The sequence below is a fragment of the Propithecus coquereli genome, unplaced genomic scaffold (assembly GCF_000956105.1).
Source record: "Propithecus coquereli isolate 6110/MARCELLA unplaced genomic scaffold, Pcoq_1.0 Scaffold62, whole genome shotgun sequence".
In the NCBI taxonomy this organism is placed as follows: Eukaryota; Metazoa; Chordata; class Mammalia; order Primates; family Indriidae; genus Propithecus; species Propithecus coquereli.
Window position 1 is genome coordinate 2169822 of NW_012152174.1, and position 10405 is coordinate 2180226.

At 44.1% G+C, this 10405-nt stretch overlaps 1 protein-coding gene across 1 annotated transcript in view; it reads right to left on the reverse strand.

Annotated features, from left to right (window-relative positions):
- Positions 1-10029, reverse strand: part of MCC (mutated in colorectal cancers) — a 250775-nt gene extending 240746 nt beyond the window's left edge. Inside the window, exon 1 of the mRNA XM_012659508.1 lies at positions 9794-10029. Coding sequence (XP_012514962.1) covers positions 9794-9850 — 57 coding nt within the window. The 5' untranslated portion in view covers positions 9851-10029. The remainder of the gene's footprint in view (positions 1-9793) is intronic.
- Between the last annotated feature and the right edge of the window lie 376 nt (positions 10030-10405).

A 10405-nucleotide genomic window follows, 5' to 3' on the forward strand; every position in this document is an offset into this window, starting at 1 on the left:
TTTTCGATATGAGGTCTTGCTCTGTTGCCCAGGCTAGAGTGCAGTGGTGTCATCACAACTCACTGCAACCTCAAACTCCTGGGCTCAAGCGATCTCCTGCCCCAGCCTCCCAGGTAGCTGGGACTTCAGATGTGTGCCACCATGTCCAACTAATTTTTCTATTTTTAGTAGTGGCAGGGTCTCACCCTATTGCTGAGGCTGGTCTCAAACTCCTGGCCTCAAGCGGTCCTCCCATCTCGGCCTCCCAAAGTGCAGCCCATCTCAAATGTATTTTAACAGTATTATCTGTAATAATGTCCTATATAGAAGAATTAATGAAGAATTAGACTTTCTCCTATTAAACAAACACAGAATATTATAAAACATTATAAAACATTAACATACGTTAATGCAAATATCCTGTGATGTAGAAACAGAGGAAATTAAGGCAGAAGAGGGAAAAAAAACACCCCAAGGAATTTTTTAAAAATTGGGGTTCTACATTCCCCCCTCTGCCACTATCTAGCCTTCTTCAGGCCTCACTTCCCTCATCAGTCAGGCAAAAGGTTAGGACAAGAAAAAACTCAAAGATAAGCTTAATAGCGCCATCCACAAAAGCATCTCCTTTGTCTTTTCCATGCTTACCAGGCAAATTTCTGGTCATAATCTGACTACCAAGTAGCTTTTCAGTAGCAAATGTCAGCATTCTGGTCTCCTTGGAGCTATATTTGTTATAAATCAATAAACTGATATTAAGTTTCATAAAAATAAAGTCAGTGATTTCTAAATAGTCGAAGGAAATTGGTCTAAGTGACAGTGGAAAGTAGATCTCAGTTTTCCTAATTCAGAGCCCACCTATACTCTTTATCAGTATCTGCCAATACCAGATCACCAATCAAGGGAAGGCAATTTTCAAATCATTCTTGGCCAGAGTCCATGCCACTCAGTTCTCCAAACTATTCCTTTTAAGGGAAAAACAAATTCAAATACTTTTTGAAGACATCAAAAAATAATTACAGTTTATTTTTATGGCATGTAACAATTATTTCTGATTACAGAAAATGACACAATTTGAAAGTTCGGGAATATACACAGGCTTCAAAGGAGTGAAGCAAAAGGGGAAGTATTTGAGGATGGATCACTCTACCCTCTTCTGAGAACACTTTCTTTAATTGGCTTTTGGAACACAACCTTCTTAGCCTTTTCTTTGCTAATTCTTCCTCCTCCCCACCTCTCCCCCATTCTACCCAACAATAAGAAATACACATATAAAAAGATGCTGGGAGAGGTGGCTCATGACTGTAATCCCAGCACTTTGGGAGGCCAAGGCAGGAGGATTGCTTGAGGCCAGGAGTTCAAGATCACCCTGAGCAAGAGTCAGAACCCGTCTCTACAAAATATAGAAAAAATTAGCTGGGCATTGTGGTGTGCGCCTGTAGTCCCATCTACTCAGGAGGCTGAGGCAGGAGGATCACTTGACCCCTGGAGTTTGAGGGTGCAGTGAGCTATGATGACGTCACTGCACTCTAGGCCCGGGAAACAGAGCAAGACCCTGTCTGTGGAAAAAAAAAAGAGTAAGAAAATAAAACATAAATTCAGGCCTATGTTCAACACTCTCCAGAGAAATCCAGATTCTTTTCCATGGCTTATGAAGCCCAGGTGGTCTGGCCAGACCTATTTTCTCAGATCCTATCGTCTTCCACCACTCCCAGCCACATAATCTCTTTGCTACTCCTTAAAACACTCCAAGAGTGCTCTGGCCTCTGCACGTTGGCCCTTGCTCTTGCCTCTGCCTGGACTGATCGTCCCTCACCTTCACATGGCTATATCCCTCGTTTCTTTCAGGTCTCAGTTCATAGACTCCACAGAGAGGTCTTCCCTGATCACTAAAATAGCATCCGTCCCTCCTTGATTCCCTGGGTATTATTTTCTTTACAGCACATATCATCACCAATGGACACACGTCTGCCTGTGTGCCTTGTCTGTCTCCCACCAGAACGCAGGGTCCATGAGAAAAGGGGCTACATCAGTTTTGTTTGTTGCTGTATCACCAGACCTAACACAGCATCTGGCAGGTAGAGGGCACACAGTATTTGTTGAATGAATAAAACGAACGGGAAAGGGGTAATAAATCACAGCCATAATGCCCAAACTAAAGTCCATCAAATGTGTACTTTAACCAAAATAGAAAAGTAGTCAATCCAACACCTCTGTCACAGTAAAATGGCAACTGGGATTTGGTCCGAACAAGCAACTTTGAAGTCTGTTGACGCCCTACTCTGTCACATATTGACGTGGCTCTGGTAATACGGTGATCGGTTTTACTTTGCTCCTGCCTTCAAAGATCTCATGGTCTCCCCAGGGAGGCAGACTTATACATGGGTAACCACAGTAAGTGTTCTCAACACAGGTGAGGGAAGGAACAATTCACCTGGAGAAGCTGGGAGGCGCTGGGACAGAACAAGGAGGAGTCCAAGTGTGCTGGGTAGTCTACGGACAAGTTCACACAACCCATAGGAAAACAAGGACAAGCAATTACTCCCACTCTTACCATGTAACCAACCAGAGAACTCCATTGCTCTTCTAATTGCAAGGCAATCTTTTCCCGTGTTGGCATTCTTCCCTTGACAACTGCTTCAGTATTTCTCACAACCCCAGCTGGAGTGAACTGACACGCGCGCACACATTGAGGTTTTGTGAAACTTTCTGTTCTCAAGTAATCAAACACTAAGCTTTTGGTTTAAGATGCATTCCCATCTCTGGCCCCCTATGTCCCATCATGCGTTCCAAGAACTGATCAAATCTCATGACAAGGGATCTGCCTCAAAATATTCCACTAACCAAAGCATCCAGTAACTTTCACCTACAAATTTCCCAGCCCAACGAGTTTTTATTGCTTATTTACAAAGTTAACAAACTCAACCTACAGCTTTTTGTATGGCAAGTAGAATCAAGAGTTGCTAATTTTGGATTTTTTTCTTAAAAGACTATCTCAAGGTTCAACTTCTTTGCTGAATTGCAGAAGTATCTTGAAAGATTCACATATATAAAGTGTTTTACAATCTCAGTCACTCCCATGGTAATGCAAACCTTCCAAAAGGTATCCTCTTTCCTCTGTGTACCGATTTAGGCTGTTTTTACTCAACAAGAAAAAAAGGACATTTGCTAGAAAGACAGGGTAGCTCTGTGGTCCCAGTAAATATTTACTCTATAAATTGAACTTTTGTTTATCTGTGTAATCCAGGTTACTTGTTTGTTTTTTTCTTTCCAAGAGTGAAAAGATATAGCTGCTAGGAATCTGGGTAGGTATGAGGCGGAGGGTTCAAGAAAAGAATTACATATATTTATCTCTGCTATGACACCCCCTCACCAATGTAAATAATCTACATCCTAACTCCTAGCTATCAATTTTCAGTCTTTTCTGGCTTGTCTAATTCTGTAGTCTTGCCAACTTAACCTCTCTCCCAGAATCTTGCATTACTTAAAATATAATCTTGGTTTTCTGAAATTTGATTCCTTAGATCAAAAACTAAATTTGAAATCTCTGTTCATCGACAACTTCTTAATTTTGCTATAAATGTACATTTGATCTTCCAATTGCAATCCCACCTGGGAGGAAGCCTTCCTTGTGCCTTGCATTGGCGCATCAGCTTGAGGTGGCTATTAGGACAGCACCCCTGACTTTATGACCTGAGCACCATGACTTTTCTTACTCTAATAAGTGTGCCCACTCACCCAAGCTTCCCGCACCTCAAATGTGGTACCAATAGTCCTGTAAGGCACTTCCTTAAGATGAGAAGTCTAGGGATCTAAAAGCTTCCCAGCTGGACAAAGCAATTCTTCAGAATGTTCTTTCTCTGCCTTCAGGTCTATGGCCGTCTCAGTTCCTGATCATTTACCTGATCTCTGACTAACCTTCACCTCTGATATCCCATTTCCTCTTATTACTTTGACTTCCACCTGGTTCCAGCCACAGCAACCATCTCTGTGGCTTGATCTATGTCACCTTGTTCACTGGGTTTGACTCCTGACCTCAGTGCCACGTTCAGCACGTGCTTCTTGAGGACCTGGATGCCAGCGCCTGCCCTGCCACACAGCCTTGGCCCCAACTTCACTGGGTTCCTGGGCTTTCTTCCCCAGCCCCATGGTGATTTAGCCAACTGTAGTAGGAACCTAGAGCCCTGCCTGCAGGTGGGAGAGCTCCAATTATTGTGACAGAGGAAGCTTTATTCTTCTCTTTCTGGCACCTTAAATATTGTAACAGCAATCCCTCAGATGCCTCTGAATGCACTGGCAGTGGGACAGAGGTTGTGGTATCCCATCTCCCTTGTCACCCCCCACCCAGCCCCACTGATAAGGATCACACTATTCCTTATCTTGAGAGATCTGCATTTAGGGCTCTGGAAATCAATGCCTAGAATTCCTCAGCCACTTGGAGGGCATGCCAGTGACTATATCCCTTTACTCTAATCATATCCATTTCATGTGTATCAAAAACATTCATCTGGGTATTGCATAGGGATTACAATACAAATCAAGTTAAACAGGCTTATTAAATAGAATACTCCCTCCTATGAACACGTGATCAAAAGCTGAGCACAGTAACAGAAGCTAATGAAAGACAATGGTGCACAAATAGTGGAGCTCTGGAGAAAGACTACCTGGGCACAAATCATGACTCCATCTTTCACAGTCTGTGTTGTCTTGGGAAATTTTTTCACCTCTTTATGCCTTAATTTCTGTACCTGTAACATGGGTATAACAGAGTGTATCTCACAGGGTTTTTGACAATCAAGTCTGTCAATATCTGGGAAATGTTTAGAAAATGTTACTATTACAAACCACTGAATGAACAGCCAACTAGCAAAATAAAACAAAAAAACAGCTGTTGTCGGGCATTGGGAATTAAGATACCAGGGCTTTAGATAAGGGTCTGTCATTTTTTGGCCTCTGCAGTGGATTGAAAATGGCTGCAAATTCTTTGCCACACCCTTCTTGGAGAGGTGGGATCTATTCCTTTAACCCTTTGAATCTGGGCTGGGCGTACAGCTGTTGTGACCAAAAGAACACACAGAAGTGACGCCGGTGCCAGTTTCAGGCCTGTATTCTAAGAGAACTTATAAGAGAACTTTGAGAGAGCTCATACCTCCTTCTTGGAACCCAGCTGCCATGTCCAAGCTACCACACAGGGAGGCCCACATGGAGGAGAACTGAGCTGATCTCCCCGCTCACAGGCAGCACTAATTTGCCTGACACCCTGACACGTGATTGAGCCATCTCGGAAGTGGATCGTCTTGCTCCAGTCACAGACACAAGTCTCCCCCCCACCCCCAATTCTGCCCAAATTGCAAAACCATGAGCAAATAAGACTACTTTGAGCCTTAAATTCTGGAGCAGTTTGCTACACAGCCATGGACAACCAAAAAATAAAAAACCTCAAACCAATCACTTCATTTGAGTTCTTCAAATTCTATACGGTATTTATAAAAAAAGAAAAGAGAGAGCAGCAAGGTGTTCACTCATTCACACATCAGCAGGACACCTACTACGTGCCAGACTCTGCACCAGGCCTTGACACAGCTCTTCTTGTGCTTATGAGCTGTGGCTAAGACAGACGTTAAACAACTCATTACGATGAAGGGTGGTTTTCCAAAGAGCAGTATAAAGAAACATAATGGGGTGTGGGAATACCACGTGATCTTGCAGGCAGGCCCCTCCCAACTCTGATATTTTATAATTAATTTGATGACGAAGAATACGTGTATCTGTGAGATGGCCACTTAGAGATAGTCACCCAAGATAATCTATGCAGAGAACACTTTCTTCTATACAATCCTACTTCTTAATTAGCGCATCAGTGAAGATGGGTTTCAGGAGTTACCTAACAAATGAACGGTGAAAGCATGGAGAGTTGCCTCTTCGGAAGTGGAATGATCTGATAACCGAGGCTTTGAATGAAGAGATAGGGAGAGTAAACGAAACATGATTTCCAGGTGCAACCAATGTTTTAAAGTAAATGGCGATGGAGAATTTTGCCCGTTCTTTGTTTAAATAATGATTAAAAGGCAAGGAATATAAGTTGATTGCTTCAGAGAAATTCTCTCAATAAAAAAAGAATACTCTTTCATCCCCAGAGGTTTTAATGATTGCCAAGAAAGGACACATTTTCAAAAATAAATTTTTATTTCCCTAGATAAATAGGCAGCTGTCAAGCAGGCAAGCAGATCAAGCAGAAAGCTATTCTGCAAGGATGAGTAAATTCAAGTTTTACTCTGATCTTGCTAAACCTTAAGACATCTTCCTTCTAAAGTATGAATTATTCTAAGAGCCAAGAGATGTATCTGTGACAGTTAAAACTATATACTGGTCCCACAAGTTTTACTGAGACAAACAGAGCTAACTGCTGACTTAAAACTCAAGACCATGAGGAAGAAGATACCAGAAACTTCCCTAGTATCTTTATAATTTAGTGCTGCTGAAAGTGTGGCCATTCAGTTTCTTGATCATGGGGGAGGAAGGTTGAAAGTCAAACATTTAATTTTCTAAGTACCTTTGATTTGGCTGATGTTAAAGTCCTTCTTTAACCTCATATTTTTTTATAAAATCCTTTGAATCTTTGATAGGGACAGCTATAGCCAAGAAAAAAAGAACAAACTGCCAATTCATGTTTCTAAAATTTTCCTTTTGCATTTCTATTGTTACTGGTAGGGATTCGTTGCTTTTTCAAAAGAGTTCAGACTTGACATAAGCCATCTATGGTCAAAGAATAAATAAAAATGCGTTTGAATGTTCACAGATAGAGGCAATTTTATTATCTCCAGTAATCAACTCACAGGATCTTAAATGGCTGTTGTTCAAACTAAAGACACAAAAAGAAACACATTCACGAATTTCCTGGTTTTCCATGTTAAATTTCTCATACATGCAAAACACCTCATTCCCAATAACCAGTTCTACCATCTCCTAATCCTGTCTCCCTCATACCCAAATTCCTCCTGCCTTCCTTGTATCTGAGCATTTCTGTGCCACTATAGACAGACGTCAACCCCTCAAAAGCTTGCTGACCAAAGCTTGCTGCTCTCGCTAACGGGATCAGCAAATTACAACCAGAAATTGATTAAAGTCACTCCCTCTTGTTCAGGATATTATGGAGTCAGTGTCAACATTATTGTCAAAGAGTCAATGACTCCTGTGGCTAGAGGACCCTTTGTAGAAGGGGTAAGTGCACGAGTCAACACCAATGAGAGGACTCATGTTTACGATACCCAGGCTAATGTGGGTCCTTTCAGAGTTCTTCCAGGCATTGAAATGCCTGGTGAACATCAGGCTGGATCTGACCCCATGATGACCTCCAGACAACAGTGAGTCTCCTGGGCAATCAGAGACATGGTACTAAAGGGGCCCCTGAAGGTTTTTATTAGCTCTGTGCTTCCAGGTGAGGAGGAGAAGTCAGCCATCAAAAGAGATGGCATCTTTGCCCCACAAGGTGTTAAAGGAAAACCAAAGTTTAAGGGAAAAATTACAGCAAAAAGAATAAACTCTACACCAAAGACCTAATGTGAAAAATATAAACGAATTGTATTTGGATCTGTGGATATTGATCCATGGATACTACAGAAATGGTAAATACTGAAGCTATTGGCCATGATAAATTGAACTGAGACCTAGGGTTTATAAGATATGAACCACACATACCTTCTTGCCTTACAAATTCTCTCTTTACACATACCCTAATTTAAAATATGTACAAAAAGTAAAAATAACTTACAGATTACTGCAACTACTCAACCTGTAAGGAAACTAAGATTGGGAGGGACAGAGGTACAACTAAATCACGGAACCTAGAACTGGCTCGAAAAAAGGCAAAAAAAAAAAAAAAAAAAAGGAATGAACAGACACCAATGACAAGGAAAGAAAATTTGGTAAAGGATATAGCTGGAGCAGAAACTTGTTTATTTTCTTAGGGACAAGACAATGTCATCCTATAATGCTCAAATATTATTTTTCCAGCTAACACAGGACCACAAAGCACCCTCAACTCTTTCATCTGGCCACAGCTTTATAGGGATTATTTAAGAAATGGAAACGAGGCCAAAAAATGGAGAGTTTTACCTTGCACCTGAGTGTCATAAACTCTGGGCTCATCTAATGCTAATACCATTAAAGTCAATTCACACCTCCTCTTTCTCGGCTCAGGGCTCTAGCCACCCTCATTCTAAATCTTAAAGGAAGGTTACTGAACAGCACACTTCAGGTGATAAGAGTTAAGGCCGCTGCACAGAGAGAAACAATGTGAAGGGCCTGGCAAAGACCCTGCAAGAGATATGTCTTTAGTTTTGAGTTTTTAAATGATCTCAAAAGATACATCAAAGACTTTTCCTTAAACAGTGTTAGTTATAGATGAGTAGGGCCCTGGGTTCTAGTTCAGATTTGAGACCTTTCCCTGAATATGAAATTGGCAGAAGTCACTTAGGTCCTCATGACTCCTTCCTCACCTCCCATTTTTAAATTAAGTTCTCACTTTCAGCATTTCTCAAGGCTTCTACATCACAGGGGCAACCACCATGGGGATTAGGAAATGCTTTACCTCATTTGGCCTCAGAATGTTATTTCAAACTAGAGCAGGAACAGCACAGCAGCATGACGCTTAGAGCACCAGCCAAGGGTCCACCCCATTCACTGTTGGATACCAGCCCACCTTCTCCTCTTCTCCCCATCTCTTCCCAACACCACCCCTCCCCCCCCACACCCCATCTTCTCTTCTCCATTGGTCACCTGACATCACCACTATCTGCTCCCAGCTGCTTTCACAGTGGTCTTCTCTTCCCCTTCCCTCTCCTCAGCCCTACTCAAGCAGCGCAGGCTACTTCCACTACTTATGTCCCACAAATGGCTCAGTGATGGTGCCAAGAGGGAAACCCACAGCCACCAAGCCTCCTGCTGGAGACACCAATCACACAGACTTGCTTTTCTCTTTTGAGCATCCAGTTCTGTAGGTTTCTCATCACCACTCTTCAGGTATTCAAAGCTTTGGGGGATGTGCCCGAGGCATCCCTAAAGTCGTCGAAAAAGGTGGCTTTGAGCATCTTACCGCTCACATATTTGCATACTGTTTGATGTAGCTTTAATTTCAAAGCTGGTCTCAAACACTCAAGTGGATACGTTACAGTGGGAGCCCAGAAACTGCAAAGGCGCTAGCCTCAAAGACTCAGGAGTCGAGACCCGGGCAGGAAATAAAGTTCTAAGCCGCTTTGATGTGCTTCCTCCCCACAGCCCTCCCCGGCGCGGGTCATTCATCTCCGCCTGGGGAAGAGACCACCTTGCCTGAACTTAGCCAAACGCGTCACACGTGGGAGCTTCAATAATCCAATGCGGCCCCCTCACCACCACCACCACCCCCAGCCCCACAAAATTAGTTACCGTCGACTTAAGCTCAGCTGGGACCTCCGTGTATTTTACCGACTAGGAAAAGAAATGATGCATATACATTGGGGGACGCGGGTGGGAAGGGACAGGGGGTCCAGATTGTTGAGAGTAAAACGCCTCGGCGGCTTGGGGAGAGGTTGTTTCTTTTTTAAGCCACTGATTTCAGACTGAAATATCACGCCAGTTCAGGTCATTTCCTGAGTAGCACTACAAGTTAAAACAAGATCCAGAAAATCTATTAATCTTCGATTGCGCTGCCTCCCGACTGGGAGCACGAGGGGGTTGGGCGGAGCGGGGTGTGGAGCCGGGGGAGATCGGGGCGGGGAAGGGGTTTGCGGAAAAGCAAATGCACGAGAAACCCTAGCTCCTGACCTCAGCTGTTTCTTACCTCACTCAGCTCGGCCGAGGAGTCGCTTCCATATTTCATGGCAACTCCAGAATTCATGATGCACTTTTCAGAGCCGGGCTCTTCCTCCTCCAGGTCTCGGAGCTGAAGAGTTGGGCTTAACGGGCTCGATATCCACTGCTTGGTCCCTTCTGGCGCATTTTAGTCTAGACAGCCATTTTCGCCCAGGACAGTTGCGAAGCCCAAAGGAAGGATGCGAGCACTCCCAACAGCAGCAGAGCCGGCTCGCGTTTCACGGACGAGCCGTTGCTGCAGGAGGCTCGGCGGCGCGGCGCGCTCGCAGCTGCTGCAGCGGCGGGGCCGGGTCCCAGGGCAGTGCCACCCAGGGCGCCGCCTCGCCACTCCTACGGTGTCTCGCCGCCCCCCATTACCCGGCTGGAGGGCACCTCCCAACACGCGCTGGCACCCTAGAGGGCTCCGGCGAGCTCCGGAAAAAACTAGGGCGGTGGGTGAGGAAGATCCGCGCCTCGGCTTGCAGGGAAGGAAAGAAAGCTGGAGAGGGCTGGAGGCGAGCTGCGCTTCACGCCGAAGTTTCCCCTTTGAATCGTCTGGAGTTGTAAGTGGTTTCTGATTGAACACAGCTGTCTAGCTGCG